Here is a 19,752-nt window from a genome sequence, read left to right as displayed (position 1 = left end):
GGTTAGTTAAAAGTCTCTCTTGTAACAATCACCAGTACATTATCTTTGTTCTTGGTAGGATGCAGGATGTTCTTTTGGACAGGTGTTGGTCTTGTACCATTGTTATTACTCTGGAGTGAAGAAGCTTCTTTGTTGATGTTGCATCTTGTACCAGTTGCCAAATCATCCATCATTCTTCCGTAGCACCTCTCTAGCTAGATAGGTGATAACATCTCCAGAGAGAAGCTACTGGAGTTTTATTGCACTGCCTAACCAAACAAAAGGGAGTGTAGGTTTAAGAGTTTTAACTGTAAGGGGTTTTGTAACTGTGTGCAGGTATTGCAGTAAAAGAAATAGAGAGGCAGCCTCTCAAGAACAGGAAGGTCCTAAGCCACTAAATGCTTACTGTACTAACTACTTCTTTTCTTTCTTAAAAAAAAATCTTTTTATTTGCAACACAGCAATACTTATAAGCAGCCGGTACAGATGTACCACACTGGTGTTTCTCAAATGGATTGTGATCCACAGGTCATTTGAATTGCTACACCTGTATTTAATTTGCTTTAATCCTCAAGTGTTCAATCATGGGACTAAGGCCATAAGCTTATGTGTGTGCATTCAGGAGCAAGCTCAGTGGGGCTTATTTCTGAACAGCCATCCTTAGGGTTGCACTGTTTTCAAAAGAGCAATCCTATACATACCTACTCAGAACAAGAGTAGAACTCAATTACTTACTAGGTATAATTGAGTTCAGCGGGACTTACCCCTAGATAACTAGGTATAGGATTGCAACCAAATTATGCTCTGGATTTATCTTACTTACTGAGGCTCAGTCAGTTTGTGTGCCAACAAAGCAATCCTATGCATGTTATCTCAGAAGTGACACTCTGTCCAGTGGCACGTACTCCCATGTAAGCATGCACAGGATTGTAACCTACGCCTTAAACTCTGCAAGAAAATGAATGTGAAGCAAATCACTTAACACAATATTTCCTTTTTGTTAAGAGTTTTCCAGCCAATGACATCTCAAAATGCTTTTTGGTTTAAATTATTAACAAGAGTCATAACAAAATCAAAGTTAGTATGTGATTCTGAATAGTAAAAAAAACAAATCCCTAAAGGGTAGATTCAGTTGTGAATAATTGTTCAACCACTCCTAGGATGGAAAGGTATGTGATAGGCACTAGCGACTGGCTGAACTATTTAGATGTATTATCTCTAAGTATATACTACAGGCCTGGCGTGCTATGGTCTATGGGGTCACGAAGAGTCGGACACAACTGAACGACTGAACAACAAATATACTACAGTACCATTTAGACCAGTAGATCTGTATCCTATATATGTGCACAGTACGAAAGTAGAACATCCTGTTAAGATGCCAAGGAGATACAATCAGTATCCCTATTCCATATTACTCATTAATATCAGGCAGTTCACAGGGTCTGGACTTTACCCACAAATACTTCTACACGGTATTCCCACTTTCTCTTGCTTAGGCAAGCCCATGGAGCTCCTGTCCTGCTTCTCTGCAGTTCTCACAGCCTATTCTGGCAACCCTGACTAGCAGGAAGCTTAAGTATTTCAAGTTGAAAATAGACTTAACGTGACCCTGTTTGTATACACAGATTTGTCTTTTTTCACTGAAAGCTGTTGTGTTATTGTTGGAAGAGAGGCAGTCATTTCAGGTCCACATGCATCTGTCTTATAAACTGAATAATTCAATATAAGCACAGCTTGTGGCCCACTACATATTTAGCAAGCTTTAAAAAATAATACTGATTTAAAGTCTGTATGCACATTGAGCCACTCACAATGATGGGGTATGATGGTCTTAAGATTTTTTTTTTTGTTCTGCTATAGTCATTGCTGTTCTTAGTAAATGTATGTGTTTTTAAGTTGTTCTATTGTGTTTTGAAATTTTGTAAGATTCCTTGAGTATTTGATTGAAGGGTTGGGTATAAATCCCTATAATAAATAAATAAACAGTGGGGTACGCATGAATATCTTTTTGTTGTTGTTGTTGTTGTTCAGTCATTCAGTCGTGTCCGACTCTTCGTGACCCCATGGACCACAGCACGCCAGGCCCTCCTCATAGAATCATAGAATAGTAGGGTTGGAAGGGGCCTACAAGGCCATCGAGTCCAACCCCCTGCTCAATGCAGGAATCCAAGTCAGAGCATCCCTGACAAATGGCTGTCCAGCCTCGTCTTAAAGGCCTCCAGTGTGGGAGAGCCCACCACCTCCCCAGGTAATTGGTTCCATTGCCGTATTGCTCTGACACTCAGGAAGTTTTTCCTGATGTTCAGCCGGAATCTGGCTTCCTGTAACTTGAGCCCATTATTCCGTGTCCTGCACTCTGGGATGATCAAGAAGAGATCCTGGCCTTCTTCTCTGTGACAACCTTTCAAGTACTTGAAGAGTGCTATCATATCTCCCCTCAGTCTTCTCTTCTCAAGGCTAAACATGCCCAGTTCTTTCAGTCTCTCTTCATAGGGCTTTGTTTCCAGTCCCCTGATCATCTTTGTTGCCCTCCTTTGAACCCTCTCCAGCTTGTCTGCATCCTTCTTAAAGTGTGGTGCCCAGAACTGGACACAGTACTCCAGATGAGGCCTAACCAGTGCTGAGTAGAGGGGAACTAGTACTTCCCGGGATTTGGAAGCGATGCTTCTATTAATGCAGCCCAAAATAGCATTGGCCTTTTTTGCAGCCACATCACATTGTTGGCTCATATTCAGCTTGTGATCGACGACAATTCCAAGATCCTTCTCGCTCGTAGTGTGGTTGAGCCACGTATCCCCCATCTTGTAACTGTGCATTTGGTTTCTTTTTCCTAGGTGCAGAACTTGGCATTTGTCCCTATTAAATGCCATTCTGTTGTTTTCTGCCCAGCGCTCCAGTCTATCCAGATCACTTTGAATTTTGTTTCTGTCTTCCAAAGTATTAGCTATCCCTCCCAATTTTGTGTCATCTGCAAATTTGATCAGCATTCCCTGCACCTCCTCCTCCAAGTCATTAATAAAAATGTTGAAGAGCACTGGGCCCAGGACTGAGCCCTGCGGTACCCCACTCGTTACCTCTCCCCAGCTTGAGAAGGTCCCATTGATAAGCACTCTTTGAGTCCGATTCTGTAGCCAACTGTGGATCCACATGATCGTTGTTTCATCTAGCCCACTTCGAGCAAGTTTGCTCATCAGGATATCATGGGGCACTTTGTCGAAAGCTTTGCTGAAGTCGAGGTATATGATGTCTACAGCATTCCCACGGTCTACAAGGGAGGTGACTTGATCAAAAAATGAGATCAGATTTGTCTGGCAGGACTTGTTTTTGACAAATCCATGTTGGCTTCGAGTAATCACGGCATTGTTGTCAAGGTGCTTCCAGATGGATTGCTTTATGATCTGCTCCAGAATTTTCCCAGGGATTGATGTCAGACTGACTGGTCTGTAGTTCCCAGGTTCCTCCTTTTTACCCTTTTTGAAGATAGGGACAACGTTAGCCCTCCTCCAGTCATCTGGCACTTCCCCGGTCCTCCATGATTTCTCAAAGAGAATAGACAGCGGTTCTGAGAGTTCTTCTGCCAGTTCCTTTATTACTCTAGGATGCAGTTCATCTGGCCCTGGAGATTTGAACTCATTCAAAGTAATGAGGTGTTCCTTGACCATATGCCTGTCGATCTCAAGCTGCAATCCTGCCCCTTCAGCCTGTACTTCGCCTTTGCCAGGGGGGTCATAGACCCTCTTTTGGGAGAAGACTGAGCCAAAGTAGGAATTGAGCACCTCTGCCTTTTCTTTGTCATCTGTTATCATTTTGCCATCCTTATTTAATAGCTGAACAACCATTTCTTTCCTCTGCCTTTTACTATGCACGTAGCTGAAGAAAGCCTTTTTGTTGTTTTTAGCATCCCTCGCTAACCTCACCTCGTTCTCCGCTTTAGCCTTCCTGACGCCATCCCTGCAATTCTGTGCTACCTGCCTGTACTCTTCCTTTGTTACTTGGCCTTCTTTCCACTTCCTATATGTGTCCTTTTTTGTTTTCAGGTCATCCCTAAGCTTTTTGTGAAGCCACATTGGCTTCTTCTGTTGTCTTCCACCTTTTCTTCTTGTTGGAATTGTTTGTGATTGTGCCTTGAGAATTTCCTTTTTTAAAAGTTCCCACCCATCTTGGACTCCTTTTCTCGCTAGCATTGTTTGCCATGGGACCTTACTGATCATTGTTCTGAGTTTATTAAAATCAGCTTTCCTAAAATCCAGGGTACGCGTTTGAGTACACTCGGCTTTTGCTTCCCTTAGAACCAAGAACTCAAGTACAACATGGTCGCTTTCCCCCAGAGTTCCTGTAACTGCTACTTTATCCACTAAGTCATCTCTGTTGGTTAGGATCAAGTCAAGAATAGCCGATCCTCTAGTTCCTTCCTCTACTTTCTGTAGGAGGAAGTTATCCGCCACACAAGTCAGGAATTTCCTGGAGGGGCCATGTTTTGCAGAATTTGTCTCCCAACAAATATCGGGGAAATTGAAGTCCCCCATTACTACTACATCATGCTTCCTTAAAACATTGGCTATTTGCTTTTCAAAAGTTTCATCCTTGGCTTCTCCTTGATTGGGTGGCCGGTAGTAGACTCCGACCACCAGGTTCCTTTTATTCTTTGCTCCATTTATTTCAACCCAGATGCTCTCGATGGGGCTACCAAGCTCCTCCTCCTGTATTTCTGTGCAGAGATATGTATTTTTCACATACAGTGCAACCCCGCCTCCCTTTCTGTTCCTCCTGTTCTTTTTGAACAAGTTATATCCTTCAACTGCTGTATTCCAGTCATGAGAGTCATCCCACCAAGTCTCAGTTATACCTATCAAGTCATAATTTCCCTCCTGTATTAAGAGTTCAAGTTCGTTCTGTTTGTTTCCCATACTCTGGGCATTAGTATATAGACATCGAAGACCATGTACTTCATAGTCTGGCTTTCTTCCTACATGTGTCTGAAGACTATTATTGGGCGCTATCAGCGCTGTTCTCTCCATTGCAGTGCATGCGCCTACGTCCATTGTTACCCCCAACATTACATCTCCCTTCCCCGTAGGATTCAGTTTAAAGCCCTCCTGATGAAGTTCTTCATGCTGTGGCCAAACACATTCTTCCCAGCCTTTGTGAGGTGCAACCCATCCCTAGCCAACAGCCCATCTTCCAGGAAGTATAGCCCGTGGTCCCAGAATCCAAATCTCTCTCGTCGGCACCACCTTCGTAGCCAGTCATTCACCCGGAGTATTTTTCGTTCCCTTTCTATCCCTCTTCTAACTACTGGAAGGATGGATGAGAAAACTATCTGGGCCCCAAAGTTCTTGAGTTTCCTTCCCAAAGCTTCAAAGTCTGACGTGATCTCTTCGTAGCTCCGCTTGGCGGTATCATTTGTTCCCACATGGATGAGAAGAAAGGGATACCTGTCAGTGGGCTTTATGAGTGCAGGCAACCTTTCAGTCACGTCTCTAATCTGTCCTCCTGGGAGACAACATACCTGGCGAGTCCACGGGTCTTCGCGACATACTTGGGTCTCGATCCCACGCAGCAAGGAGTCTCCCACTACTACCACTCTTCTCTTCTTCTTCTTGTAGGCCTGGGTTTCATCGCCTTTGTTTGACTGACCTTTAGCCTCTTGCTCACTCTCATGCAGGTTCCCCTGTGATTCTTCCTCTGCAGGCTGTCCTCCAGTCTCATCTGCAAGTACCTGGAATCGGTTCCACAGCTCCACCGCTTCCACTGGTGCAGAGTGGCGTCTAGTTCTTCTTCTCCTAACTGTCACCGTTTTCCAAGGAGTATCCTCTACCCCATTTTTCTTCTCCTCAGCATTTCCCACTTCTGCCTCATCTTGCTGTTGCTCTTCAAGCTTCTGGTCTGCCCTTTGCTGCTGTAGTTCCCCCATTCTGTCCAAGAACTCTTCGTGTTCTCTTATTCCCCGGAGGGTTGACAGTCGCCGCTCCAGTCCACTTACTTTTTCCTCCAGCAGCGTGATCAACTTGCACTTGTTGCAGGTGTAGGCCATGTTGTTCTCAGGCAAGAAAACAAACATGGCACATACCTTGCAGGTCACCACCACTGGAGAGTCTTGTCCTTCCATAGCCCCTTTTCCCTTTTTGTGTCTAGCTTTGTGATTGTTCTAGACTAGCCTGTGCCTGCTCCTCTACTCAGTAGAGGTTAAAAGCAGAGTCCCACTGGTGTGGAAGTGTGTGTTACAAGACAAATAACACAAATAACTCCTGTCCTGCGCTCTCTCCCGGAGCGTGCTCAAGTTCATATTCATTGCATCCGTGATGCTATCTAGCCATCTCATCCTCTGCCGTCCCCTTCTCCTTTGGCCTTCAGTCTTTCCCAGCATCAGGGTCTTTTCCAGGGAGTTTTCTCTTCGCATTAGGTGGCCAAAGTAATGAGGCAATTGTTAAGAATTCACATTGTGTAAAAACTGTGATGTACCAAAGCTCAAAACTTGCAGAGCCACATAATCCAAACTACAAACCAGTTAAACCAGAAGATATACAGTCAAATTAAACTCAACTTTTCTTGATTAACAGGTTGCCATAGTTATGAGGGCAATACAGATGATGACCACAACTGACATTTCTGAGGCAAAGCATAGCGTGATACTGGCACAACTTTTCATACAAAAGTCCCCATTCTTCCCCTGGGCTGCACTGACTGCCCAGCCTCCAGTTCCCCATGCTTACGCTCTGGATACAGGAGGGGTCTGTGTGAACTGTTGTATATGGCTTGCATGGTCTGGCTGTTAAGTACCATAAAAGTTCCTATATAGGTATGACCTCAGGGCTGGTTCACACCAAACATATACCTATGTCAGGGAATTGTAGTTCTTTGCAGTTCCCTGATATAGGTGCCTTTTACGTTAGTGTCCACAACTTTCAAAATCTATGCATGTATCTCCCTCACATGTCAAATTGGGGGTCTCCGGTATGGTGCCCATGGCCACCAATGTGCCTGCAAACTCTTCTCTTAGCTCCTGCCAGGCTCCCTGCCCCTCCTGATAAACATTTGGAATTTTGAGTGTCATGGGTGCTCCTACAAAATGGCTGTCATAGGACCAAGGATTGCGAATTCATAAAATGCCTGCCATAGTGGACATGGCCATTCACAAAACACTCATTCTCAGATGGCAAATTGGTGAGACTAAAAGAAAAGTAACTTGCCTGTAAACCTAAGTACATAAGAAGACACAGGTGGCATCTGAGTTACAGAACACAAACCCAGTCTTTTGAGCCCAAGTAAAGATGGAGCTGGAGGGCAGCTCTTCACTTTGCAGTATGCCAGCCTCCTAGTTTTTTTTTTTTAATTTAAACAACTGAAATAAAATAAAAATCAGATGGGGGCAGGGGGCCTGGTGGGCGCCAAGAGAGGTGTCTGTGATCACATTGGTGCCCATGGGCACCACCCCAACCTTAGAGTCTGTTTCAAACACTGAACCTTAGCCCTAGTATATGTGAAATAATGTGTCTTTGAGCACATGCCAAATGCCTTTCCCTCACCAAGGCCTGATTCATGCATGCTTGTCCCTTGATGTCTGCTGCATGACACAATTGCTTGCATGTGGGAATGGGTAAATGCAAATATTCCACCACCGACAGGAAATTTGTATCACCTCACACCAATGCTTTTCAATTGATGGGTTCACACAACATGACAACCCACACTCAGGGCTGAGCGTAGGTTGTTGCTGAACCGTGCGTTGTTGTATTGCGTAAACCCAGCCACCCTAACAAATCATGGTTTGTTAACTGTGAGCAACCCACGAAGAGAACCCATAGTTTGCTGTTGGGTTATGAACTGTGGATTGTTCACGGTTAACATACCACGGTTCATGAGCATGGCTGGATTCACACAACAGAACAACCCATGGTTCAAGCAGTGTGTTAACCAGGTCAATATGGAGCCAGTTCACACTACCAGCAGCCAAATGAACATGGATCGAGTGTAGAGACATCAAATAGTGACACGCATGCACGTGTCAACATGCCCCAAAGTAGCCACAACCAGCCCAAACGCGTCTGGAATGCGCTTGCAGAGAGCACGGCTGGGGCTACTAAGCAGGAAATACGCCAAGCAACCCGCCTCGGAGCTCCCGAGGGGGGGAGGAAGAGCGAGAGAGACCCTGAGCGAGGAGCACCTGTCTCTTTAAGTGTCCTGCCGGAGAAGGAGGCGGGAACGTCGCCGCAGGAAGTGCCCCCTCCCGGAGCCGAGGAAGGGGAAAGGCCCAAGATGGCGGCGGCGGCGGCTGAGCGGCTCCTGACGGAGGGGGAAGGAGGCGCCATGGACTCGGCACGGCTCTCGCCCCCGCCTCTGCCCCAACCCCGGGGGGAAGCGCAAGCCCTGGAGCAGCTCCCGCAGAGCAACACGCTGGTGGGGCTGCCCATTGTGGCCATCGAGAGCATCCTCAGCTTCCTGTCCTACGACGAGACGAGCCAGCTCCGCCTGGTGAGGGGCCGGGGAGAAGGGGAAGGGGAAGGGGCTGGCGGGGGGGAGGAATCGGTGGCTCTGTCTGGGGTTGGGTAGGGAGAGGGTTGGAGACACGTTGGGAAAGAGGGAAGCATCCCTTGGCCTCGCTTTCCATCTCCCCTTCCTCCGGGTATTGCAACTATTGCCACTTGGACAAAACCGAATCGGAATCCGGATTCTCCCTTCCTCCGGACTCCTTTCTTTCCTCACTAGCTGTTTCCCGTCCACTGCATCGGAAGTGTCCTGCGGTCAATGCAAGCGGGAAGAGGGGCGGGGGGTAACATCCCAGGGTTGTGTTGCTGGTGGTCGAACTGGATGACCTGTGGGCTCCCGTTCCTCGAAGCCGGCTTTCTGATGAAGTGCCCACTTTTTAGTGGGGGAGGACCCAAGTTTTGCGGGGCGGGGGGAAGAGGAGGGCCACATGTCGCAGCTCCTTTGCGACAGAACTCTGTTGCTTCCGCTACCCTTTCTGCAAGGACTGAAATTTGGTGGGATAATAGTGGGAATTAGGTCTCTGCAGTCTGATGTTCATCATCTTTGTAGGAAATATCTTGGGGCCCTGTTGTTCTCAACATTTACTATGTCCTCTACCCCCGCCCCGGTGCTTTCTGTATTTTGATTTTCTGTGGCAGGTTCTATTTCAGATCATGACATCTCTTTATAGTATTGTCTCCAGAATAGCTCCTGACTATTTGGATTTGGTTTCTTCTGTACAGTTTATTTCCTCTACTATGCACAGCAACTGGGTGTAGATAATATATGCCCTAGGACTCTATATAATTCCCCCAGTTCTTTTTAGTGTGTGGAGGGCTTTTGGAGGGATAATTTCCTAATTTATGCCATTAATATTCTAAAGAGTTAAAATTCTGTGAAGATCTCAAATTCATCTAGGCTAGCCTGGCTGGGAATGTTGGGCATTGTAGTCCAACACAGTTGGAGAATACCAGCTTGGGGAATGCTGATCTAGGCATAGAAAATACATCTGATGGACAGCATTAATGGGAGTAGTAGTAAGTGTGTGGAATAATAGGAGCTTCTCTTTATGTGGCTTTCTGGTAAAGGAGCAAGAAGCCTGAATGCAGTCAGTTTTTCTAGAGCAGCCTTCCCCAACCTGGCATCCTCCAGATGTGTTGGACTACAATTCCCATATGCTGTCTGAGGGATTATAGGAGTTGTCAATCACATCTAGAGGGTACCAGGTTGCAGAAGACTGTTCTAGAATTTGAGAATAATGAAGCAGAAATATACTATTCCAAGGATTATATCCAAAGTAGTGTGGCTGTTTATGGTTAGTCACATTATAAGGCTAGCTGAAAAATGAAAGCTAGAATATTGCCAGCATGTCTTTATATCAAACGTTTCAAAAGCGGCTGGAAAATATGTGTGGCTGTGTGTGGTTGCTGGAAATGTTATCTGAAAGCTTCTTGAGACTATATCCTTATCTAACCTACCCTGGTGCTCAGTGTTCTCTCTTAATGGATCTCCCTACCTATGTATATGCCTATTTTCCTTTATAATGCTCTGGAGGGTAAGAGTTTTGCATTAGCAGCAGAAAGATTAACAGTGCAATGTTTTGATAATTACTTAGAAGTAAGTCCCGCCCTCTCTAGTCAGGATTATTCCCAGGTCTTGCTGTCTAAGGCTGCAATCCTGTACCCACTTACCCTGGAGTAAGCCCCAGTAAATTTACTAGGACTTCCTTCTGAATAGATTATGCATAGAATCATGCTGTAAGACACCCTTATGTGGAGAACCATGTAGTTGACTGTTGTAGGGCTAATTGTATATTTGTTTGACTGTGTATAGAATTTAGTTTGCTTTATTTTTCTTGTTGATATGTTATGACCTATAGTCTATCTGATAAGCAGATAACTAACTTGTAAAGCTGTGGAAATCTGTCCAGCTGTGAAGGTTATTTCCACCTTTCAGTTTTCATTGTCTGTTGCTTCTGCATCAAACAGCATTGCAGACCCTTGAAAAAACAGATACATGTTTGTCATATGTTGGTGGACATCATTAACATTGTCTGGTTGGAACACTGGATTCAAAGAGAAAATGGGCATTATTGCTTTTGTCACACATTCTTCTGATCTTCGAGGGGTATGGAGGGGGATAGATGGATGTTATCTAACATGCAGCCCAAACCCCTGCACGTTTTCTCTGAAGCAAGCTTCACTCTGATCACTGGGTCTTACTTGCAGGTAAGTGAATTTAGGATTGCAGTTGGAATTACCTAAAATATCCTTATTAGAATTCGTTTAGCTGGATGCTCTCTTTCCTTGCTAAAGAAAGGCTGTTAAAATTACTGTTGTAATGTCCACTTTATCACTGTGATATTTAAAAACTAGCCTGGGTAAACATTAAAGCATTATAAGAAAGTTACAATGGGCCTCTAGTTGACTCTGTAAAGCAGGTGCCAAACCCTCTTCTTTTGGCCAGCTAATGTAAGGTGTTTATGTACTGCAGGCGTCAAACTGATGTAGCTAAGCAACCAAACACAATCTACCCATTTTCACTGTGTGTGTAGCAATTGACATGAAGGGTCCTAGTAAGATTCCTTCCTGCTTCAGTATCTCAGAGAGTTAATTGTACACAGTCAATTGTATTCATGGTATGTCGAGAAAATCTGATGAACCTTTTAGCCAGCTAATATAAGTTTAATATCCTACAGTTATCCAGTTGGTTTCCTTTCCCAATACTTGTGCTGTCTCATTTGTTTGGAGCAGATGACTTGTGCACTCCCAATTGTTTGGTGTACCCCTGGTATGATGTATGTGTGTCTGTTACAATCCATTCCTGCTGTCTATGTAGTTGGTGACAATTTAAACGTGTTTTGGGGGCACAGTGTCCCTCCAACACAAGAAGAAATTCATTCTGTGAAGGGTATGTATGGGGATGCCTAAGCTGACCATTCCTCCATCTTTCTCACTCTTGAGCTGGCACTGTGAAGGGCAATATACTGTTCTGGGGGCCTTGTACTCATGTAACACTGGGCACCACTGTCTTATAACTCCAGCACATTTTCACTGTCGGCCATGATTCTGTCCACCTAACAGTATCTTCCCAGGGCATTCAGATCAAGCTATTAGTTACAAAAATTGAGTTGAAATAAAAAATTTAGACTCCCATCTTCTATCAAAGTGCAGATGATTATCTTCATATCATTAAAACATAACCTGCATATGACATTCGTCTGTCACTTAAGGTGCAATTCTATGCATGTTTAAAAGAAAAGAGTCCTACAATTCCTAGCATGCCCTAGCCAGCCATGATGGCTGGGGAATACTGAGAGTTGTAGGACTTTTTTCTATCTAAACATGCATAGGATTGCTCCCTTAGTGTTCAGGCAGATTCTCATCAGGGAAATGAATTCATGATAAGAATAGCAGCAGGTGTTCTACTCTGTTCTTTTCTGTTCAGAGTTCTGATTTTCCTCTTAATACCCACAACAGCATGAATAACAGTGGGATTATCAAACAGATACATAGAAATAAACCTGAAAGCTATTACCCTTCTGATCCCAATCATCCTCTTCCCATTCACTTTTGTATAAATGTAGCTCAAGAAGAGGGGATATCATGATATTCCTATGTCTTTAAGATGCCTTGTTAATTTCACTCTCTTGTTCTTCAGTAGATAGTTATCTGCTGAAATGCACAGAACTATTTCATGCACCGAACGGTTTGCATGGTTTGAACAACTGCCCTCCATGTTACATCCTTTTTGAAGCAGTTTGAAAATGCCCAAATGCCATTAGATGTACCAAAATCAATGGGGCATGCCTAAAGTAGATCCTAACAATTGTACATTTCTCTCCTTTGAGATGGTGGTCTTGGTTAATGGAAGCTGCAATGTTTGACTAGAAGAGCATGTCATAATTTGGGGAGTATGAAGATTTACATGGTTTCCTTTTCTTCAATACCTGGGGAAAGCTGATAACTGTAGGATTACTTAGGAAATGGAGGAGGGGGTCACATACAAGAGTCTTAAGCTCCTCTGAGGAAAGGCAGGATATAAATATTTTAAATAAATAAAATAAATGAAAATAAAAAAAATTACCTGGTGGCATCTTGTCCTAGGTTGTGACAAAACTCAAGTTCTACAGGGTCGTTCTATGTTTGTGAACCCCAGGACTATTCTGGAAGAGCACAATAGAGGTAATTCCAGACACTGACACTATAATGTCAGCACCAGTAGCTTCAGCCAGGATGTGGAAGAAAACGTATTTTATATTTATTTTATTTATTGCATTTATACCCCACCTTTTTTCCTCTTGCAAGGAACCCAAGGTGGCTTACATTATTATCCTCCTCCTCTCCATTTCATCCTCACAACAACAACCCTGTGAGGTGGGTTGGGCTGAGAGTCTGTGACTGGCCCAAAGTCACCCAATGAGCTTCCATGGCCGAGTGGGGACTAGAACCCGGATCTCCCAGCTCCTAGTCCAACACTCTTGCCACTACACCACACTGGCTCTCTTTAAAAACGTAAAGTTATTATCTAGCACAACAGGTTGGCACTGTTTGAGCACAATGGTTGCCACTCATGTTGATCCTGTTAGTTTAGAGTAGCAGGTATTGGCACAATCTTCCAGTGGAGTGCATGCTCAGACCACCTCAGTTTGAAAGTATGGCATCATCTTGAGCTTGCTCCCTATACTGACCTCCAAATATATGTGCTTCCAAGGTTTTCCAGAGCAGTGAGCCAACCTGATCCACAGGAGTACACTGGGGCAGGCGAGGTCGGGGGACAAGGGCTGCACTCACACATCCTTTTCAAAAAGCTTAAAATGCCACCACGGGAAGAACTGAAACTAACCCCCTGCTCCTGATAAGCTGATTGGTACAACTTTAAATTGTATGAAAAGGCTTGCATGCCCAGCTCTAGTTGCTGGATCTGAGGGGAGAACTTTGTGTGCAAGACTTGTTTGGAGACATGGTTCCCCATCTAGCTGGGGACATGTGCATAGTGCCCCAGGTTGAACTAGGATAGAGGCCTTTTGTAAGATCTTGAAGGCTATTTCAGGTATTGTTTTACTTACTGCTGTAGGCCAATGGAATAGAACGTGCTTTTATTCTTGAAATTGTTTTAATAAAATGCCCCTGGATAGATCTTGAAGCTGTAATAAGAACAAGCAAAAACTGATCTTACGATGCACATCCAGGTGCATATCACAACTGGTTTTTTTAAAAGATGAGTCAGAATTCATTAGATGTGAATTCTAGTATAGGACTGTAAGCATTCTGTACTTCCACACTTGAAGAGGTCCAGAATCTAGCTTCCATAGGGACTGGGCTTCTAAATAAAAAGACAGCATCCCATTTCTGGCGTTTTTTTGGTTGCAAAGATAATATTTGAAAGTAAGGGCCAGTCTTCCTCAACTGTATGTCTTTCAGACTTGTTGGGCTAAAACTGTATAATGGCAAGGGATTGTAAATAAATGGTAGAGACCCTTCTGGTTTTTACCATTTGGGAAGAAGATTTCCTCCAAGGTTCCACCAATATGGTCTCCGGTGATGTCTAGAAATGTAATTCTGATGAACAGAAGGGAAGTCTCTAATATACTTCACTATACAAGCAAACTGCCAGCAAAACATCAGCAACACAGAGTACCTCCTTCGAAATGACTCCAGGCTGACTAGCTCAGTGTCATCCATTCAAGGGACAAGAGTTGCTATACTTACAGCAGGAAACAAGAATTGGAGACTTGCTGACTATTAGAAATAATGTTATGCTACCTAGCTCAGCCAAATTAATGCATCCCTGTCTTTTCCTCTCTCCCTTCATTCTGAGAGCTGGTATAGCATAACAGTTAACGCCGGGAAGTCCGTGGTTCAAATGCTAATCAGTCCTGGAGGAGGAGTCAGTCTTACCTGTGCTAGATCAAAGCAGTTAATGCAAGTTTGCAGGTTGCCATTTCCCTGGCTTGAGCAGGAATTGACCTTCACCTGGGAGCATTCAAGGAAAAGGAAGGCCAGGGAGGCCTAGAACTTGGTGCTGCCATTTTGGCCTCTGTGGGTGTCTGATTTTATGTGCTCTTAAGGGCTAGTGGAAATGTGGCAAGCTGGCACCTTTGCCTGGTGCACAGACGTGTGCTGTCTCTCCCGTCTTCTCTTCACCTCCTGGGCCAGAAGGCTTGTCGCTGAGCCAGCAGTCAAGTCCAGCTCCTTTTGTACCTGTGAAAACTGCAAAGTGGGAAGTCAGTGGAATATGAGGACAAGGTATTTCATCCCCAGAAATCCCTGCAGTACTGAAGCATTCATTCTATCTCTAGGTTACGGAGTCTGCCGACCACTTCTTTTTCGGTCTGTCGTACTTGCTAGTGAGGGTACAGGCGTCTTGGCCCACCCGTTCCTGGCTACTATGGCCTGATATTTATGTGGGCCAGTTCCCTGTGGTACCTTCCTCTTCCAGACATTAGACTGGAGATAATATAATTCTAACCTCGGAGGACTTGGTATGATGTACAGTTGTGCTGACTAGGAATTTAAAAAGTTCTAAACAGTTTTTCTTATCAAAACTTGGCTAAACCTATCTCTGAATAGATATGTCAATGTGACGTTCGAAGTAAGAAATCTTACTTTCTTTTTTACAGCGTTCGTTGCTTTCCAGGCTTACTGCCTGGGAAACGTCTAAACATATCAAGCTGGGAATTTCTAGATATTGGTGCCAGTTGGCTATTTTAGGGATTGGTATTTGAAGTTTGTCTCAAAATTACTCATTAAGGTAGGAGGAACTGGAAATAGGAGGGCAGTGGGACAAGGAGGACACTTGCCTTAAGCTTGATGTTGGGGTGGACTTTGCACAGTCTCAACATCACTCTGTTCAGCTCTTCTCAAAATGGCAGCAGTGTCATGCTGTGCTGGTACAAACATATAGAGTGTCTTCTCCAGGGATTTGGACAACGACCTTACTGTAATTTAACTTAAAGCACCTACAACCACTAGGTGCTGTATTAAGAAAACGTACAGTGCAGTCCTATGCATGTGTACTTAGAAATAAGGCCTGTTGTGTTCAGTGATGCTTACTCTCAGGTAAGTGAACATGGGAGTGCAGCCTAGGAGAACTAGGCCTTTCGTGTAGGCTTACAGTCTGATCAATGACCAGACATACTGGGAAGGAAGGTAAACGGGAGGCAGAGGTCACTCAGGAAAGAGTGAAAAGATGTGTCTGAAATTTAAGTAATGAAGGTACCATAACAGTATAACATTTACCCTGCAGAATCAGATCCAAGTCTATCTAGCCCAGCACTCTTGTCGTCAGATTTGGTTGGCAGTTGCCCTGGAGAAGTTCATCTGGTAATCACAGGAATACTGCCTTTTAGGTTCCATTTCTAGTAATCATAACCAATAACCTTAATGCATTCATTCCTTCTTAAAAAGTGATGACACTGGCAAAGGTGCCACCATTCTGTGGCAATAGACTCCAGAAGTTATGCAGTACATGGCATGTTTCCTTGCTGAACTGTACTTGCTGCCAGCTCGTTAGTTTCACTGGTGGTCCCCAGATATTTAGAGTATATGTTTCCCTATTCATACTCTGCATGTCATTCATGGGCCTTCTGGGTCCTATAAAGCCTGAAATGTATTCTGGCTCAATTTTCGTAAGCAATAGCCTACTCCATCAAGCACATGACCACTTTGTGCATTTGACGATGCAGGGTATAGCCTAGGACAGTTCAGCCCATAATAAAGTGGTTGGCTTTGGGTTTAACAGATTAATGCTACAACTCTTCTGGAATTTTTAGAGAATGTGACTATTCTACCCAGGATTACTTTGGGTGCCCTTCTGTACTACCATTTCTTGTTCTGTGATACCCTTTTTATGAAGAAAGTGCACACAATATTCCAGACGTGGTTGCACCGCATATTTTTATAACAGGATTATGATCCTTTCTGTGTTTTCAATATCTTTCCTAATAATTCCCAACATTGTCTTTGGGTTTCCCCCGCCAGTTGCAGCATACTGAGTTAGCATCTTCGGTGACATTTCTTTTATGGTCTCAAGATCTTTTCTGTGTAGCTTTAGCAGTGGTACTGTTTAAGACTACATGTGATTATTTCTCAATAATTGTGTATATTTCGTTGAAATTTTTAAAAGTGACCATGCCAAATACTCTTTAAAATAATCTTTTGTTTTGGTAGTGCAACCTTGAATACATTGAAGTCTGGGTTTTTAAGCCTTACCATGAGTCTTGCCCCCAACCCCCCCATCCTGCCCCACAAGAGGCATCTTAACTCCAGCAGTTGTTTTTCCTTTATCCCAACATGCACCACTTGTGCTGTATTTACATTAACCTCATCTGTCATTTTGTTGCCATTTTGTCAACCTAGTTTGGAAAGAGACTTTTAAAGATCTTCTGTATTTACTTATGATTTCCCTCCCTGAAAATTTTGCTGTCAGTCTGCAAACTTGGCTGCTTCTCTATACAGCCTGACTCTGAATTGTTTATTAATTAATTAAATAGCATTGGTCTCACAGATCCTATTTTGTTTCCTTCCAAACTCCCTGCTAGATTTTGACTTGTAGCTGCAGTATTCTGCTTTGCCACTAGATGTCAGGGTACTACCACTTGTTATACAATCTAGCCATCAAGGAACTACTTAAATATAGCGAGTGGAGAAACTTGACATTAAGCGGTGACCTCTTGTCATCCCAGTACAACTCAATAATGGATAGATGGTATATCCATCTAAATAGGAGGAGAGGGAAGGGAGGTGGAGCTATCATTACTGTAGTGGTCTTGACAGACTTACAGACCCTGTTCGGGCATCACAGTGCCAAATTGTGGTTTAGTTAACCCACAAATTGTGGGGATGTGTAGTGTGCCCAAGCTGCTTCTGGTTTGCATTAACCCTAGAATGCTTCCTTCGAAGGTTGTTTCCTTGATGTCTGAACAGGGGCATTTGGGGTTGTTTGTGGGTTAAGCAACCCCAAGTAAACCTAAGAACAAGCTATGGGTTAACTTGGTGTTGTTTAACCCATGAACAACCCCAAGTGCCCCTGTTTGGACATCATGGAAACAACCGTCAGATGGGGCATTCAAAGATTGTTAACGCAAACAGGAAGCAGCTCACGTGTGGCATGCATCCCCACAATTTATGGGTTAATTAATCCATGATTTGCCGCCATTACATCCGAACAGGACCATAGCCTGGAAGCTCTGTATTTATGCCTATAGCTGCAATCCTGAGAGAGCTCTATCGCTAGAGTAAAACATGGTGGCAGCAGATGGGCAATCCAGTTCCTGAAGTGGGTTTTATTTGACTTCTGTATGTGCTTCAGAAGTATGTGTTAGGGAGATCAGCAATATTGGAAAATGCTTCAAATTCCTCAATGTTAAAACCAAACTTGTGGAAGCCAGCACTATCTTTTTAAGATGCTTATCCTGCATAGGAGGGGAAAATAGGCCAAAATGTCATCGGCACCATGCATAGCAATTAATGTTTAGGAATATGGGTGCTCTAGATACCCAGTATTTTTCCAATCTGCAAAGCAGCAAGAAAGTCACGTCAGGCTTCCCTTCTGTTTTCCATCTCCCTGTGGATTTGTGGGGGGAAAGATCAGGAGAGTATAACATAACTTAAGTTTAAATGAAGATTCCAAGATCAGGGACTTTACAGCATGGGTGGGCAACATGCAGGCCCCCACCCCCCCAGTCTTAAGAATGGCCCTCATCAGTCTTGTATTTGCCACCATGGCAAAACAATGTGATTTGCCACTGACATTTGATAGTGGGCTTAAAAAGCCAAATTTAATGTTCAAACAAGGTGTGCCCCTTGTTTTAAAGCTACATTTAGCCTTTTCAGGCCACTGTCGCAATCTGCCGTTTGCTGAATTTTGGCAGCAAACCACCAATTGTTTTGCCGCTGCCAAAATTCACCAGCAAGCCACAGCACTATAGACTCCAGGAGGTTGAAATTGGCTCCCAGAATCCCCCAGGTTGCTCATTCCTGCTTTACAGTTTATATTTGCCAGAAACTCCTCTGATTTATAGAATACTCTGCACTGCTGATAAATTAACATTTAAACTTGTTGTACTTGAATATACATTTCAGATACAGATGCTGTAACCTATTTCAGAAAAATATTGTTGGACCCTTGTTTTCAGAAAAAGATCAGTAACCTTGAGAGTGTGTTTTGTCTTCCTGTTATGGTTTTTTTAAATTGTTTCAGCAATGTAGACAAAATAAAATAAAAACTACTCGAGTGCATTATGAGTATGTAAATACAAAGGAGTAGAAGAATTACCCTTTTAGGGTGCAATCCTAGGGGGTTGTAGGGGAAAAATGTCCTACAATTCCCAGCATGCCTCCAGCCAGCCATGCTGGGAGCTGTAGGACTCTTTTTGTCTAAACATGCATAGGCTTGCACCATTAATGACTTTAGGTCTTGCTCTAGTGAGTTGTACCCAGTGAGATGAATGAGGGCTGCTCAAGAGCACAGAACATCCGGTATATTCTTCTGTGTTGTCTTTCAGGAATCTTGTTCCTTCTTTTGAGATAGCTTGTTACGGAAATGCTGCAGCTTCCCTCAGCAACTGTTTTGGTTACACAACTGAGAACTTGTTTTGGTTTTTCCTTCATTTTTAAATTTCTGTTAAAAATTCCTCCCTGAACTGCACAGGGATAAGAGGATATAAATCAAATAAAAACTAGATTAAACCTTTTATTTGCTGTCTGTTTGGAAGGACAGCTGTTCTTCTTCTTTGTAAGTCACTGAGATGGAAGAGCCAATGGGCTTTGTTCTCTCTTTTGTTTTCTGCTTGCAAAGAAGTTCCTTGTTTCTTCTTGTCTTGTCTTCCTCAAGATCTCTCCTGAACCTTTCTGTTGCTGTTTATTTTCAGCTTTTCTTTAAGATAAACAGAACCAGTTTCTTCAGTCTTGTCTCACGTGAATGGCATTATAAATCATTGTTCATCTCTGCTTCCTTCATAATCTTCTCCAGTCTCTTTACATTCTTTTAAAAATCTGACCAAAACAAAGGTCCAGCTGCACCCACCCCCCACCCCCCCATTAGTGTCCAGTAGGCGTGATGTTCAGTAGCTTTGTATCACTGAGAGCTTGGGAAGTCTGTGCTTCATTAATTCTTATAGAATAGTTTTAGCACTAACATCTGTTGCTTCCAAAGGGGAAACATACCTGCAAAACCTAGTGAGTGGGTGGGCAGTGGATGGGTGGAGAAAATAGGAAGTTTGTAGTTAAACTTGTAAAACAAAAAATGGAACAATCCAACATAGACTATCAATAACAAAAGGGCAGGGGGAAGTATATGCTG

At 43.6% G+C, this 19,752-nt stretch overlaps 1 protein-coding gene across 2 annotated transcripts in view; it reads left to right on the top strand.

The window, feature by feature from the left end:
• The first annotated feature begins 7,962 nt into the window (after window positions 1-7,962).
• The window catches only part of FBXO28 (F-box protein 28), a 29,737-nt gene continuing 17,947 nt past the window's right edge, over window positions 7,963-19,752 (top strand). Inside the window, exon 1 of one of the 2 annotated variants that reach the window (XM_084828687.1) lies at window positions 7,963-8,454. In XM_084828687.1, coding sequence (XP_084684813.1) covers window positions 7,993-8,454 — 462 coding nt within the window. In that variant the 5' untranslated portion in view covers window positions 7,963-7,992. The remainder of the gene's footprint in view (window positions 8,455-19,752) is intronic. The other variant, XM_084828686.1, reaches the window with a different exon arrangement.

The sequence above is a fragment of the Heloderma suspectum genome, chromosome 1, assembly GCF_057233095.1.
Source record: "Heloderma suspectum isolate Gila_16-S chromosome 1, 16-S_ref, whole genome shotgun sequence".
Lineage (NCBI taxonomy): Eukaryota > Metazoa > Chordata > Lepidosauria > Squamata > Helodermatidae > Heloderma > Heloderma suspectum.
The sequence above is the reverse complement of the archived record's forward strand: the minus strand, read 5'-3'. Positions and strand labels throughout refer to the sequence as shown.